We start from the raw sequence: 16,928 nt of genomic DNA, 5'->3' as shown, positions 1-16,928 counted from the left end.
CTATGACCACAACAGTCTGACCTGCAACCAATCACAGGGAGGGGGAAGCACCGGGCAGAGTTTCGTTCCGCTCTGCACGGGCCGCCATGTGTCGGCTCGGGCCGCCATGTGTCGGCCAACTGGACAGCAGCTTGCAGCAACAAATGAGTTCAGGTTACAAAGATTTGACGACACTTTTGAGCACCTTATAAGCTTCACATCTTTTACCAGAGCTGTTAGCCAATCATCAAACCAATTTACTTTTATTGGTCCCATTTTCTGCCTCGTGGAGAAAATTTTAATAATTAGTGAAAAATTAGCAGAAAGGAAGGAAAAGGGCACTGTTACAAGGAAAGAAAGTTCTGCAAAAGCCGCTGTCTTCCTCATCAGCATTTTGAGCTACAGATCACTGGCTGTTTGATCTCAGGCAAATCACTGAACCCCATTAGACCTGGCCCTAAATTCCCTGACCCCGATCATCACTGCCACACTCTACACCTAGCCTCCTAACTAGACGTAACGGGGAATGAGATGCTTCTAGCCATGCATCTGAATTTTTCTGCTGGAACTCATAAAATGGTACTTTCAGGTCCCTGAAAACCTATTCTGTCTCTCCTCCTTCCCCTCCCTCCTCTCTCCCACCCCATTCTAAGTGAATGTAAAGATAAAATCAAGTTTTTGACACTACTCAACATCTCCATCTGGACAATGGACCTACGCACATCATCTGGTCTCTCGCCAGCTGGAGAGTCAACGGCACAGCAGAACTAAATCTGTAAAGAAGTCCAAGGCTGCCTCCTCCTCCTCCTCTTTGTTTTTTTATCTTGATTTTTTTTTAATTAGTATTGTTATAAAAATACAGACAACATTACACTTGCCAATTCAACATTTTCCACATGTATGATTCACCAACACCACTTATGTCAATCACGTGGTACAACCATCACCAATACCCGTTGCCCTGGGCCTTCTTCTTAGCTGGATTAAGTAAGGAAGGTGGTTTCTCCACAAGTGTAGAACATTTAGGTAAGTTTGTAGGAGGAGCAATCCCTGGGTGATGCTGTTAACCCAAAGGTTGGAGGTTTGGGTCCACCCAGAGGTACCTCAGAAGAAAGCCCTCGCGATCTACTTCCAAAGTATCAGCCACTGAAAACTCTGTGGAGTACAGTTCTACCCTGACACACGCGGGGCTGCCACGGCTGGAAGGGACTCAACGGCAGCTGGTTGTTGTTGGAAGTAAGGGGGACAGCCGCAGGATGGCAGAATCAGATCTCGCCCTGGACTATCGGTGCCGGCCTTCTTTCCTTAGACTGCATTGTTGTTGTTGGCCATCGAGTCGATTTCCATCTCACAGCAACTCCATGTGACAGAGCAGAACTGCTCCATAGGGTTTTCCAGACTATAATCTTTATGGGATGGAGCCCCGGTGGTGCAGTGGTTAAGTGTTCAACTGCTAACCGAAGGTTGGTGGTCTGAACCCACCAGCGTCTCTGTAGGACAAAAGACCTGGCGATCTGCTCCCATAAAGACTATAGTTTAGGAAACCCTATGGGGCAGTTCTACTCTATCTTATAGGGCCAACATGAGTTGAAATTGACTCAATGGCACATAACAACCATCTTTGCGGGAGTAGACAGGTCTTTCTCCCGCTGAGTGGCTGGGTGGGTTTGAACTGCCAATATTTCAGTTAGCAGCTAAGCACTTAACCATTAAGTCACCAGCATATGAGCACCTTCAGAACAAAGACTGTGAACCCCATTTCTTCTCCATGTTCCCAGGACCCAATCCAGTGCCTGGCACACAGTGGGGACACACCAAACATTTGGCCTTTCGAATACACACACTACATATGATCTGGGTAAACTACTTTCTAAAATAACCATAGCCTAAAAAATATACAGAAATTAATGAATTAGTCTTCTGAGCACATTCCAGTTTCAAAACCTAGAAGCTGATTTCAACAATTCTTAGCAGCTTAATCACAGGTATGAGAAAGAACTGACTGAAATTTACAGTTGTAGGAAAAGAGAGGGCTTGTGAAGTGCAAGCCTCCGTGGGAAATCTAAAATAAGTTACTTATTAATGAGTAATCAAAGTCTAAATCGAGGTAGAACCAATTAGTTTAACACAGTTTTAGCTTCTTTACATAAAAGGCAAACAAAATATAAAATTAAACTACATTATGCATTATTCTTCTCTGTTCTACACAGTAATGAAGGGACATAGACATCAATGTTATAACACCTTTGTCACCTAAGAGAAACCATCCTCTCTTTCCATTTCATCCCCAACCAAGACACCACTGATACAAGTCCACAACGAGAAGACAAAACTTACACAAGAATCCTTGGACGTCCTCTGGGCAGCCGTGATCCGGCCAGTCGGTATATTGTAAATGCCACACTGTCCTTTCCTGCCCAGACAAAAGGTGCTTGACCTTCAAGCCTGTGGTTGCATAGCAACCAGAATCTGTTCGGAATTTCGTGATGACCTTGAACTTGCCATAGGTGGCTGAGCTGTGCTTGGAGCCCAGCTTGGGCCAGTATCGGTGGCTCTTGGTACGTCCGCCCTCCTAAATCACATATGAAAGCAAAATTGGAAATAAGTCAGGGGTGGTTATTAAAATCTGATGACAAAGGAAAACGTTTCTAACTCAGTAGCACTGTGCAGTGTCTATCACAACAGCAGATCCTATAAATTTTAGCTAAGACTAAAAAGATGATTAACAATGACAACTCCATCAACGGAAAATCTAGAAGAGTCACAACTGAACTATGGTTGAACATTAAAGAGAAGAGCAGGCGCCATGTCCAGTCGGGAACAAGCTTGGTGCACTCATGGACCAGGAAGGTCATCAGGTCACCAGTGAGGGGGAAGGGCAGGAGGGGACCAGAAAGGCCTCACCGTCCATGGTGAGGAGTTCAAATTCTACTCCACGTACAATGGGAAGCCATTCACAGGTTTTAAGCACGGGAGTGACAGATTCTAGTATCTGTTCTAGACCACGCTTCTCATTTTTCTAAAGGAGAGCTGAGCAAGCCCAGAAGTTTCAGAAATAGTCAGTGGTACAGCCAGTACAGGGATCCCGATTCCAGAGGTTTGGCCCAGGGTTCCTTCTATGGTACCGCAGAGACTGACACGGTGTCTGTCATCTAGTGTCAATTTCACAGTTTTTTTCAGCCTGACCCTTTGTTTCAGTTCAATCTACACGCGAAATGGACAACATCTGGGTCCCCCCCTTTCATTCTCTCTAAATTGTTATCTTTTCAGAGCATATGTCTTCTCAGCCATTCACAAAATGGGGTCCATTTTTAAGTCCTGCACAGTTTTGAAATCCCTGGATTGGCACAGGAGGGTAGAGGGGATGTGGCTGAGAAGGAGACCCGAGGGAGGGAGTAAGGGGACACAGACGGGGAAAGCTGAGCGCCAGTGGTGGAGTAACCAGTAGGCAAGGCGCACAGGCCTTACAGTAAGCGAGGCACGCACGGCTTACTTGTGCTGACTTAACTCATCTGCAATGCACAATTCACATGGGTTTCACCACATCTTAATTGTGAAACCAGGTGAAATCGTGCACTACAGATTAGTAAGTAAGCACAAGTAAGCCCATGCTTACCTTGCTTCCTGGGCTATCTGTCCCTGCTGAGCACACAGAGCTGGGGTGGTGAGAGCAAGCTCTGGGGCACTTGCTGTTGAGAGGAGTGCTTAACCGTTGCAGCACCAGGGTTCCTTCTCTACTCTTATTTCACTTTCTCCATGGCACCTAACACTCTCTGAACTCACTTCATTTGTTCGCTTCTTACTGTATCTTCTCCTGGCATGTAAGCTCCATGGGGGTGAGGACTCTGCCTCTCGGTTCATACAGTCAGTACGCTCTGTTTGCCCCATGCAGTGATGTCATCCTTTAAGGCTGTAAGTCTACTCTAGAGATCTCACAGAGCTATGGGAAGGTCGGCCCGGAGAAGCACAACCGGCTTTAAAGAGCTCAATGCGTCTTTCACCACTATTGTTTGAGGAGCTGTTCTGGAAAGCAATTGCTCAGAACAGCCAATGAAGAGAAGAGGACTTTTTTCAATTCTCTGTTCCCCACCCCCTTAGAATAGTCAGGAAAGGGATACTGCAGTACCACAGGCACCACAGATATTGGTGAAACACACGGAGCTGCTTTCTTAAATGACTTCAAAACTTAATGTGGAGTTTCACTGAGGAACAAAAGGAGGTGATTAAAAGAAGTGGAGAATGTGACAAGGGAAGAAACACAAAACTTCTCCCTCCAGCAGCAGAAAGCTCAGAGCCAACTCTGGACTGACTGGTGGTGCATGCAGGATTTTAGAGACCACACAGAGGTCTCCAGTTACAACAGGAAAGCTGCGTTTGGCTTGGCAAAGGAATAAAAACGGGTTTCTTTCCCTCCCTAAAGAGTAGAGACCTCTACAGGAACAAGGGCTTCTGGTCTCTTTTCACCTGATAAGCACGATGGCAAGCCCAGGCCTGGGAATGTTACATCCACGTCCCCAGAGCAGCCTGAGGCTCTCCAACGCCAATGGAAAGACCGCCGCTTTGTTTGGCATACAAGAGTCAGCTGGTTGGAGTTTTTTAAAAAAAAAAAAAAAGTTTTATTTTAGTTCCTGGCAATCCAAGCAAAAGAGTTAAAAGGTGGATGGAAACGGGTCATGCAAACAATAAATTACTTCTGGGGAAACAAAACAAATCTACATGGAAAGAGAAAATAGACGTCTATCTGACAGAAAAGTATCTGCAGAGAAACGGCACTGCAGGAGGAGGACGGGGCAGGAAAGTGACTGGCACGTAGCTCGTCCTCCGGCCGCTCCTTCCCCTGGGAAAAGGCTGGCTGGGGACCATCCCCTTACCTCCTCTGTGGTGACCATGGCAATCACATTCGCTCCCTGCTCCCACACCATCTGCCAGAAGTCGTGGCACGTGTGTGGCAGGGGCCCCTGGGTGGCGACATAGTGCCATTCTGCCCCACCGACCACCACCTGGAAAATAAAGAAGGCATCAGTAAACGAAGCCCACCCAGGACAGAGTTAACTGCTGGGCATATGTGCCTTTCTAGCCACTATAAAATCTTGGATATTACTGGGGGCGGGGGGGCAAAATTTAGGTCAGTGCAATTATCAGAAACCCTAAGACCATGAGTGGCTACTAATACATTCTCAAATGGAAGCACTTCTGCTACTTGAGCCTATTAAAATATTTACCTGACCTTTGTCTTTGGTCTGTGACTCAAAGCAAGAATGTGCAAGCCAGTGCACAGTAAAAACATATGTATACACATTTATGTGTCTGTGTGTGTATGCATGTATATATATTAAAAAAAAAAAATAAAACCTGTTACCGTTGAGTCGATTCTGACTCATAACAACCCTATAGGACAGAGTTGAACAGCCCCATAGAGTTTCCAAGGAACACCTCGTAGATTCGAACTGCCGACCTTTTGGTTAGTAGCCTGAGCTCTTAACCACTACATCACCAGGGATTCCTTGTGTATATATATACATGCACATTAACAACATACCAAAAAACCAAACCCACTGCCGTCGAGTCGATTCCGACTCATAGTGACCCTAGAGGACAGAGCAGAACTGCCCCATAGAATTTCCAAGGAGTGCCTGGTGGATTCAAACTGCCGACCTTTGGGTTAGCAGCTATAGCACTTAATGACTATGCCATCAGGGTTGCCAACATAACAACATATATACATAATAAATGTATATATATGTTATTGTGTGTGTGTGTATATACATACACACAAACGTAATTTACATACATACACATACAAACATATATACGCATTTATGTGTATACACAGACATACACACAACACATACCTATTTGTGTGTGTCTATATATGCATACACACATACATAACGTGCACACAAACACATGCATATTTAGACATATTACATTACATCATGTATGTGTATACACACAACATACGTACATTTTTGTGTGTATATATACGAACACACATACACGAGGATGTGTACAGTATAATATGAATGTATATGTTTATAAGCTGACAATTAGCCCTAGTGGTGCAACAGTTGAATGCTCGGCTGCTAACAGAGAGGTCACTGTTTTACACCCACCAGCCACTCCGTGGGAGAAGGATGCGGCAATCTGCTTCTAGAAAGATTTACAGCCTTAGAAACCCTACGGGGCAGTTCTGCTCTGTCCTCCAGGGTCGCTGTGAGTCGCACTCAGCTCACTGGCACCGGGTCTGGTTTTGGCTTATAAGCTAATGGGGTTTACTTGTTATGGAGAGTTATGGCTGCTGTGTGTAATGCACTCTGATACTTCCTATTCTAGTCTATTTTAAAAAACTGGTTATGAACACTCAATTGGCACAGTATCCCACTAACGTGTTGTGACCCACAGTTTGAGACACACTTCTGTATGGAATCCTTTTAAACAATTACAAAGTCTGCCATGGAGCAACGTGCCTTTTGGAGACACATCTTTCTACCGCTGGCTACCAGGACAGGTGCGTGAGCCTCACTGTACGCGCCCCTCTGCAGCACTATGTGTGGCAGGGGCGTTATGAACCCCTGAAGTCAGGAGCACGTAGTGTTTTAAGGGTAAGCTCACCTCGCGCACTGCCACATCATCCAGCCTCACCTCCTTTCTGAACTGGAGTCCAGACGTGGTTCTGGGTGATAAAAGAATCGCCCCAAGCAGCTCAGGTGATCTTGGGGGGCTGGCTCTGCAGTTACGAGGCTCAGCCACAGAGACTCATAAAGAAGATGTCGGGCCCACGGTGCTGCTCGTGTGACCGGGGCAAAATGGTGGTTTTGGGGGGCTCTTTCTGTGTCCCATTCAGTTCCTGTGCCTTGACGCTGCAGCCAGGGCCCCTCTACACATCACTCCACACAGATCCAGCTTTCTAGGAGGGGTGACCTGGTCATTGTTTGAAACCTTGTTTCTTCCTTCATTTTATGAAACTGTATACTAACTTGATTCAAACAAACACAATGTCACTTATTGTCTCATTAAACAAGACACGTTAAGCCAAAGCTGGCAAGCAAAATCCATTTTCCAAGTACTGGTGGGAGATAACATTCATGTGTTTGCTGCCTGGGCATCTGGTTTATCTGTGGAACTGTGATTTTAAACGTTAGCCTCTCTGGCACCCAACATATAGGAACCGTAACTGCTTCCAGGGAACGCTGCTGCCTGGGGCCTTTTAGCTTACTCCCCGTACTGACAGGAGGGTGTTAACAACTGCACCACAAACACAGCCGCCAGTCAGCTGAGGTTGATTTCACAGATGTGATTCTACCTCTGGAGGAAATAAATCTCTGTTCTCCGTTAGCGGCCACTTGGAACCCAGGGAGAAAACCTTGGCAAGAAACGCGACTCTATTCCAAAAGCACAAAAAGTTCTTGCGAGCTCTGTGGGTCTATTAAACGCACCCATGTCTAACCCGGATCCACAAGATGAACCGTGGGCCTCAGAGAACACGGAGAAAGCGAATGCTGCTCTGTTGACGACACCCAGTGGGCACCGTTTACGCACAGTGACAGCTTTTTCCTGGGAGCAGATGGAAAATGGTGGAGGAGATTTGGGCAAAAGACAACGACGGTACAATAAATATTGTAAAGTAAGACTGTCAAAACAGACACTCTATCAAAAAGCAGCTGCGATCGGCGTCTTTGTTGGGGGACTGTATCTTGCTCATCGTTTCATAACCTAAGCTGAGCCCATGAGGACTCACCACCACTAGTTTACTTAAGAGTTTCCTGGGGTTCATTCTCTTAGTTCTTGTTCTCAAAAATAAGAGTGACAGAGGAAGAAGGAGAGCCAGGAACAGGAGGAGGATATGGAAGACATGGCTCATTGCCTCCCCGAACAACTGCCTCCTTTGTCATGAGACCAGAAGAGCCGGGTGGTGCCTGGCTACCATTACTGAACATTTTGACCAAAGATTCCATAGAAGCACCCTGCTCAAAAGGGGGAAAGTGCAGAATAGAATTTCAAATTCTCATTGGCTCCAGACTTCTCGGAGCCATGACCGTTGGATGAATCCCTGAAACTACTGTCCTGATATAATCTTTAAGTCTCAAATCAAAAAATATCCCCTGAGGTCTTCTTAAAACCATAGTTTAGCTTAACTAAAAAAAATGTCTGCCTTGAGCATTATGGTCTTCTAAGAACTATCTATATGGGATCAAATTGACAACATCGACTCAAAAGGTTAGACAGGAAGCTGAGGGGGCAGTGAGTTTACATCAATGGGGGAGGAAAAGCTCAGAAAAAGACGGTCACAAAGTTTGCACAATTTGAAAATTGTAATCAATGCCACGGAATCATACATGTAGAAACTGTTGAGTTGGTGTACGTTTTGCTGTGTGTACTCTCACCAACAACAAAATAAATAAAATTGTTTAAAAGGAATGAAAATAACCAATATAATCTATGTCAGTTTTTTTTTATGTTTCTTATGATTTTGTACTCTGATACTTACAAGAAAATGTGGTTATCCCTGCTTCGTGTACAAAAACACTACACCCAACCACAGTATCTTTTTCATATGCTCTATTGAAATTAGCTATAACTAATACAGACACCAGATACTTCACCATATTTTAGCAGCTTAAATGTATTGACCGAGAATTCTGCTACAGATGAGAAGTCCAACAAAAAAGGACAACGATGCTAGACAAGGCCAGAAACAGGTTTTTAAGGCTAGTGATCACAGTGGTCTACTAATGTGAACTTTATGTTGCTTTAAAACAGCCTGTAATAATTGTTTTAATATTAGTATATGAGTACTTTCCTTACTTCAGCGTTCTGAGCAAACAGTGACACCCTAAGCCAGCGTACTCTGTTGCCAGAGATACTAAGACAGGCAAGCTATTTAGGACGTGTAGATACGTACACATCTATCTGTAACTTTGAATTCTAACTAGGGCCGAGCTACACGGATGAATTTTAAAATCTATGACATGCCAAGATGTGGGGGTTTGAAGTACTAACAAGAATTTAATGACATTAATTTACTGAGTAAGGTAGCAATTTTCTTTTTCTTACAAAAGTCAATGTCACCCACACCTTTATGGTTTACGTTTAGCTTAGTCTGCTCCTCTAAATATCAGGCGAATTCGGACTACAGCTGTAAAACATACTACCTGTGGTATTACAAGGGAGAACTGACAGCTTCGGCCAAGGCTGAACATTATAAAACTTCAATGACATTAATACAATACCTCTGATTTCCAAAGTCTCCATCATCTGCTAATGACAAACTAAAAAGGGCAATCCTGTTTTTAGGGAGTTTAGGAAGAGTTATAACCAACAGATGTCCCTGAGTGGCATAAATGGTTAACAAACGGACAGCAAACCAAAAGGTTGTAGGTTCGAGTCCACCCAGAGGTGCCTTGGAAGAGAGGCCTGGTAATCTACTTCTGGAAAACCAGCCAATGTAAACCCTAGAGAACACAGCTCTACTCTGACACGCAGGCTCCTCTTCTGCAGTAACAGACATGCCCTCCCAGGTGGCCAAGGAAAGCCAGGTGTTTAAAATCACCCTCCGAGGGCCTGAGGGCAAGCCGGGGAGCACAGCTGCAGCCCCGACGTCTGCTCTTCGCACATCTCTGCTCCTAACCCAGCCGCCCTCGACAAGCCTGCCCAGCACACCCCCTTCTTACCTTGATATGGGAGGCATTAATGTAACCCGTGTTATTCTCTTTGGTTGGTATCAGCTCAACTCGATTCTCCTCGTAGGGGACGACTTCTCGGATTCGGTTGCGCTCGGCGTTTTCTGGGAGAGCTGCTGTGCTGAATACGCCGTTAGCCTTTTTCTTTGGGATCTGCTCATATTCCGTGAAGACCATTCCTTCTTCCAGCTTCTTCTTCAGGGTTCTGAACTGCAATAGGAGATCAGTCTTCAGCTCTCTGAATTATCTTATCCAAAAGTTCCAACAAAACCACCAGATGTCTTTAAATATTTACAGCAACAGTGTTAAGAAGGGATTTCAGGATGGACAACTAACACTTTGAACTTCAGTCTCATTATTCCGACGGCATTGGTGTTTTTTTTTTTTACCCATATCTCTCCTTTCTCTTGTCTGATAGCCGTTTTCTGTCTCACTCACAACTTAAACAGAACAAATATGGAAGAACAGGCAAGAGTCGAAAATCAAAATCAGTATTTTTGTCATCAACACTTCTGTTTAAAAGAGGAGATGGTTCATCTCAATTACCCAAGCACCCTTTTCTCCCCGTCACAGCTGTGTTTACTGAGATAAATTTTAAGATGATACCAGTCCACAGTTCTATAGCTGTAAGGATTATGCCCTCCTCCCCCTTTTCCTGGGGAGATCCAAACTACTTATTACAGTAACATGGTTATAAATTGAATTAAATGACACTTTTAAAGTCTCTTCAGCCTCTAAAAACATGCTAATATTTGACAGATACTGGCAGAAATGTAAAACCCTTATGTATTAAATTTACACAGCCTGTTTCTGACAGCAATTCTGGGAACCAAAGGAATACCGTTTTCATTTCTAAAACACTGCCGTGCAAGGTTCTCACAAAGTGTCATCTAACAATTGTAAATGAACCACGTTTTGCAGCCACATAAGGGGACAGAAATATTAACTCTGTAAACGCTTGGGTAAAAGAATCGCCTGCTATGACGTGGTAATTGTTCACAAAAGTCATAGAACTTGAGAGCCAGAACAACCCTTTAACTTCCTCACTTCGCAAAAAGGAAACAGATCCAAAGAAACTGAATGAGTTGACCAAGCTCACACGACTTGTTAGGGGCCGGTCTTTTTAGGTGAGTAGCGCTAGACTGCTAACCAAAAGGTCGGTGGTTTGAACCCGCCAGCGGCTCCACAGGAGAAAGATGTGCCAGCCTGCTTCCGTAAAGGTTTACAGCCTTGCAAGCCCTGAGGGGCAGTCCTGCTGTGTCCTACAGGGTCGCTATGAGTCTGAATCAACCTGACGGCAACGGGTTTGGTTTTGGTTTTTTATCACTGTACCACCATGGCTGAGCAGGAAAAATGGAACAAAATGTTACCTATCAAAAAGGCTCGATTTGGTACAGCACATTTAGGTCAGGTCTTCTGAATCTGTAACTGAAGAATTAATTCATCCCACGAATCTTGAACTGGCATGTTTGGGCAGGGAGAGCACTTTGGAATCCTAAGACCACAGAGAATGAACCCCACATGATAAGGCCAGCACTTACCCTCTCATCTATGTGAAGTCGGGTGGCATCAATCCGACTCTCCTCCCGCCCTGAGACCCGAGCGACCGAGAGCCCGTTGAGCGCTGCCAACATCAGAGGCCTCTTCTGCACCTCCAGGCCTGCCATCTTCTGCTTCTCCAGATTCTTGGGGCAAGAAAAGGCACGTTCCCGTTGTTTATAACACCGGCAGAATGCTGGAATGCATTTTAATCTCCCCCAACCTGTAACTCCTGGCCAGGAATGCAGACAGCCACCGTCGGTGGGGCAAATTCAAACGCGGCCTTCTGTTACTCCCACCATGCCTGCAGAGGCCGGCTTCTGGAGGACTTCAGCTTTCATTAAACATAAATGCTGAGGGGAAAGCCTCCCTACAAAGACGCTCTCACAGAAAATAAGGTATCGGCCAGACACTTCAGGAAAACAAAGGCTGAAGGAAGACAGGCCAAAGAAAAGAGAGGCAGAATTTCATGAATAATCTAAATCAACGACGATGACAGACCTTGAACACAGGCTGAACATTGTAACATTTGTAAAAAAAAAAAAAAAACTAATTTGTGTGTTGTTGATTGAGAGGTCCAGGTAGATAAGTGGTAGGGAGAACCTTCCCAAGTTTCCACTGTGAGGGGCTAACACTGACAACGTCAATGCTGTATTTAACCTCTGGCCTTGGCTAACCGCTGTGGTTCAGTAAACTTGCTACCACCAAAGCATGGCGTCTTCTGAGATTTCCTATCAGGCATTAGCCTTCCCGCTTCACACACCAGGCCCAGAGGAAACGACAACATGGTGCCCAACGACTGTGGTGGGACGTCAGGGTCCACGACTCAGCTACGGAAGAATACGGACCGGGGGGCTCAGCAGACCACTTAGGGAAAGGTTTTATTGTTTACAATCCTGGTTTTTTTTTTTTAATTTCCTGTATAAGTAGTCCCCAACTTAGGACGTACCTGACTTACGAAAAAACACGCTTAAGACCAACCATACTTAACGGCTGTCTGCTTTTTGTGCATCTTATCGTAATACGCTGCAGCTGTACTCTGCTGATGTATCGTTCGCAGGTGTCACTCACAGGTGTTCACTGTTTTATCATTTACTGTTCAACTGATAATAAAAGGCAACAACAATGAAAACAAAAACAACTCAGAACCCACTTACAATAGAATCATCAGAAAAGAGCCCTGTTTTACGTGCAGGACTTCCTGTATCTACACTGCTAGTGGGACCAGTCAGGGCACTGGTTTGGGGTCTACTGCTGTAGGGCCCAGTCCTCGAACTGACTGAGGTATGAAACAGCTCTTCTGGCCAACTCCAGGTAAACCAATGAGAGAGTTTCTGAAAAATGATTTTGCCTTAGAAGTTATGGGAAGAACAGAAGGTCTTCTTCATAAAGCACAGAAACGAACGAGTTTGATAGAGTTTTAAGATTCTGATCCAAACTGAAATGAAAACGATTTGCAGGTTCATTTGGCTGTCCCCAATGAAGGGATCATCTAAGCCCTGGCTTCTTTTCAAGGCTTTAGATCACCTTCCTGCTATTCTGTCATTTATAAATTTACAGGGAGGTACCTTGTTGGGCCACAGTGCTTGGCAGATCACGGGGTTACTGGATCATTCTAACTGTGGGTGGAGGAGACGGCATTACCCTCGCAAGCATCTCCTCATCTCTCAGGCCCCTAGAGCCAGAACGGAGCCCTGCTCCTTGTGACTGAGGCTGCCACAGGGTGCCTCCCCCAGTAACTGAGCGGACTCCTCAGGCACAAAGGGGCATCTCACAGGAGATGGAACACAGCAAGAAAAGGACTTGGAGCCCAAAGGGTAACAATCCTAAAAATGACCTTGGTTTCTCAATCCCTGGCACCCTCTGAGGGACAGAGTGGGTGTAAATGTTTGGGGTTTTGTTTGTTTTCTTCTTAGTTTGTTTATATGGGGAAGACTTCTTATCCCCATCACCTCTTTTAGCAGGGCATCTGCTTTGCCCCTCCCTCAAAGCTCTAGTTCTGAGCAAATAATCTTTCTTCTTTCTTCCCACCCACTGGCACTATGAGGTGAGGCTAACTGGGCCTGAGACAAAATATAACAAACGCATCTTTCATGGGAAGGGGTTACTATTTAGTGAAAACTCAGAGGCCTGTGGCAGTTCCCTGGTAGAATGTGCATGTTCCATGTAGGAGCCAACATACCTCATGTGTACCCACCGCTCGTCAGTGGAGGCTTGCGTGTTGCTGTGACGCTAACAAGCTTCAGTGAAGCTGCCAGACTAAGACAGACTAGGAAGAAAGGCCTGGCAATCTACTTCAAAACTCAGCCAATGAAAACCCTATGGATCACGATGGTCCCATTTGCAACGCATCACGGGGACTGTGCAGTGTGGGTCAGGGTTTCATTCTGTTGTACGTGCAAGTCACAGTGAAGGCAGCTGACAACAGCGAAGACCGAAACCCAATGACAAACTTTCTCTTAGCACCTTCTCACTTATCCGATCAGCTTTTGCCACAGATAAAAGCACTCTGAAGACATGACTTGGCCTTTTCTTGTCCTTACATCTGACTTCTGGCTAGGGGACTATCAGCAGTCAGGCCTGAACATCCATCAAACACACTAGCCGCTCCACAGCTCTAGGGAGTGGCCTGCAGAGCAAACGGGACTATCAGCAGTCAGGCCTGAACATCCATCAAACACACTAGCCGCTCCACAGCTCTAGGGAGTGGCCTGCAGAGCAAACTCTCACGTACCCGTCCAGCCCCAGGTCCCAACTGGTGATGCTTCTCATTGTTTTCGTGCCAGAAGGGCCCTAGCAAGGCCAGGGTGGCCTTCTCCCCGCACCCATTCCTAATAAGCCCTGCCAAAGCTGGCTGGGGTAGGAGGGTGAAGAGTCTGAGATGTGGGAATGCTGCTTAAGCCGACTCACGTGAGTTTCCTCAAAAACAGACGGAAACATGATGAGAGTATTTAGTGGTGACTGACTGAAGTACACGCAAAAAAGTGTTGAACTGGCAGATGTTTTGTTTTATACCTGTATATATATTTCAGCCCACTGCCAGGGAACTGGTTCTGACTCATGGTGACCCCATGAGTTTGAGTAGAACATGCTCTATAGGATTTTCTTGGCTGTAATCATTTACCAAAGTGGATTGCCCAGCCTTTCTTCCGTGGTGCCTCTGGATGGATTGAAAAATGCCAAGTTTTTGGTTAGTAGTCGAGCGATTAACTGTTTGTGCCACCCGGGGGCTTTTATACAGGGTCAGTGTGAGTCAGAATCGACCTGACAGCAACAGGTTTGGTTTTTGGGTGACGAAGCCCTGGTGATGCAGTGGTTAAGAGCTACGGCTGCAAACCAAAAAAGGTCAGTTCAAACCTACCAGCTGCTCCTTGGAAACCCTATGGGACAGTTCTACTCTGTCCTACAGGGTCGCTATGAGTTGGAATTGATTCAATGGCATACACATACACATTTACACAATAAAAGAAAGGGTAAGTAAAAAGAACTCTAATGTGTTTTAAAAAAAATGGAGAATCATCTTGAGCTTCAGGGTCACAGCAGGGCCACCACCTGCCCTGGCGCCCCAGCTCCCTGAGGGAGTGCCCAGTCCATCTCTGAGGTCCAGATGCCAGCAGAGATGACAGACTTCCAGCCACTGAATCTGCGGAATTTGGAAAAAAATCAACAACTGTTCCTGAATACGGGTAAATGCTGTTATTTACGACTGGTTCCGCGCTTGACTACCAGCTGGAAGGCTGGCGGCTGGAGCCCACCCAGAGGTGCCACAGAGCACAGGCCTGGCGACTGCTTCTGAAAGGTCATAGCCTTGAGAACAGGGCAGAGCCGTTCTACTCTGCACACATGGGGTCGCCACAGGTCAGAATCGACTCGACGGCACCCAACGACAACATCCACATGAATGGGATGGAACAGCAGATATAAAAAAAATGGTGAAAAATCCATGTTCCTTTATGTAATGCAAGACACTCTGAAGGGGCCAGGGCTGTGGTTCGGGCTACAGTCTCCCTGTTCAATATGATTAACGAAAGAGTGTTATAAAATTACACCCAGTTATGATTATTATTATATTTGAGTTTCATCAATTAAAAAACATATGGAAACTCGGGGGAAAAAATCATTTAAAGACAAAAGAAAGAGAAGAGGATGAACAGGACCACAGGGAAGTTACAGGGCCATGTGAGCAGCAGCCAGAAGCGAGCACCTGGGAGGGAAATTTCTAAGTTTAATGCCTAAACTTACAGGTTCCTGATGTGATGCTGCTTTTAAGAAGCCTCGGGCTAAGAACTGCTGAAAAATCCCCTCATGCCAATGAATTACTTTTTCCAGCTGGGAAAGCCCCCCACCCCACCCTGCTCCCCTCAAGCAGCCTGCCTCCGCACTTCATCCCATCCCCCATCCCCCAGCCAACACCGTCATTTGCCACAGGAATAGGCTCACCTTTCAGTTTCCCTTTAGGTTTGCAAAGGGGGAAAAGTTATCCTGAACCAAATTCTCAGCACTACTTTATCCATGGCCACAACTGTGAGGCTGAGATCACTCTTAAGGTTTTTCTAAACTTAAGGTTTTTTCTAAAGGAACTTGGCTTCCTTCAACTGTTCTTCCAAGTACATTCCCAGTGGTGGTTTAGGAAGACTTCAAAATGGAGTCTGATGAACCCCATCAAAACAAATTTTACGCTACGACTGTTTTGGATTTCCTAAAATAAGTCCCTGAGTGGCGCAAACGGTTTTTGCTTGGCTACTAACCTCAAGGTTGGTGGTTTGAATCTACCCACCTGCACCACAGAAGAAAAGCCTGGCAATCTGCTTCTCTAGATATTATAGCCGAGAAAATCCTACAGAGTACAGTGCTATTCTGTAACACACAGGGCCACCGTGAGTCCGAACCAACTTGATGGCAATGAGTGTGGGGTTTTTTGATGCCTTATGGGACAGATGTGGTGAATGAAGAGGAGAAGTCGATCTGGGCTTGATTACTCATAATAAAATGACTTTTTTTTAAGGGAGTGGAAACTTCCAGCATAAACAGCAATGGAGTTCTGATATTTTTAAAAGTTGCAACTACCAACTGGCACTGTGGTCATCAGTAAGAGATACATTCTCCTTGCTGCTCTGTGTGTACCTACTGCCTTCACAGCTGTGTGCTGACACATAGCTGCTCTCTACAGTCAAAAGTAGGGCTCTTTGTGGTTAGTATTAGGAGGCATCTTCAAATGTTGTGTGTGCGTGTGTGTGTGTGTTCACGTGAGTCTTTTCGTGGTGAAAATATACATAACAAAACATGTGCCAATTCGATAGTTTTTACATGTACAATTCAGTGACGCTGATGACATTCAGTGCGTCATGCCACCATTACCACAATCCTTTTCCAAATTATTCCACCATCGGTGTGATTTTCCTGATAAAAGAAGCTCAATGAGGAGCTGAAGCTGAAGGTTAGACTTCCAAGTCTTCTATTCAATTACCATAATTTTCTTGAATTTGTTAACATCTGTTGGAAAAAAAAAATCTGAAAGTAAAGCTGGACACACCACAGTGCAAACAATAGTGGCGAGTGATAACGACACAGAGATCCATACAGAAAGCTGTTCTCTGTAGGGCTACTGCTCTTCTATCTGCTGTGGGTTGAACTGTGACCCCAAGAACGTATGTTGAAGTCTTAGCCCTCAGTATCTCTGTAGGTGACTTTGTTTGGGAACAGGGTCTTCGCAGATGTCATCAAGTTAAG

General features: G+C 45.4%; 1 protein-coding gene across 3 annotated transcripts in view; it reads right to left on the bottom strand.

Moving 5' to 3' along the window:
* The window catches only part of PTPN14 (protein tyrosine phosphatase non-receptor type 14), a 228,198-nt gene that overhangs the window by 16,962 nt on the left and 194,308 nt on the right, over positions 1-16,928 (bottom strand). For all 3 annotated transcript variants that reach the window (XM_003419865.4, XM_064276911.1, XM_064276912.1), the window contains 4 exons: positions 11,201-11,344; positions 9,651-9,869; positions 4,851-4,979; positions 2,317-2,551 (listed from right to left, as the gene is read on the bottom strand). In XM_003419865.4, coding sequence (XP_003419913.1) covers positions 2,317-2,551; positions 4,851-4,979; positions 9,651-9,869; positions 11,201-11,344 — 727 coding nt within the window. The remainder of the gene's footprint in view (positions 1-2,316; positions 2,552-4,850; positions 4,980-9,650; positions 9,870-11,200; positions 11,345-16,928) is intronic.

This window comes from Loxodonta africana, chromosome 25, assembly GCF_030014295.1.
Source record: "Loxodonta africana isolate mLoxAfr1 chromosome 25, mLoxAfr1.hap2, whole genome shotgun sequence".
NCBI classification, from domain to species: Eukaryota; Metazoa; Chordata; class Mammalia; order Proboscidea; family Elephantidae; genus Loxodonta; species Loxodonta africana.
The sequence above is the reverse complement of the archived record's forward strand: the minus strand, read 5'-3'. Positions and strand labels throughout refer to the sequence as shown.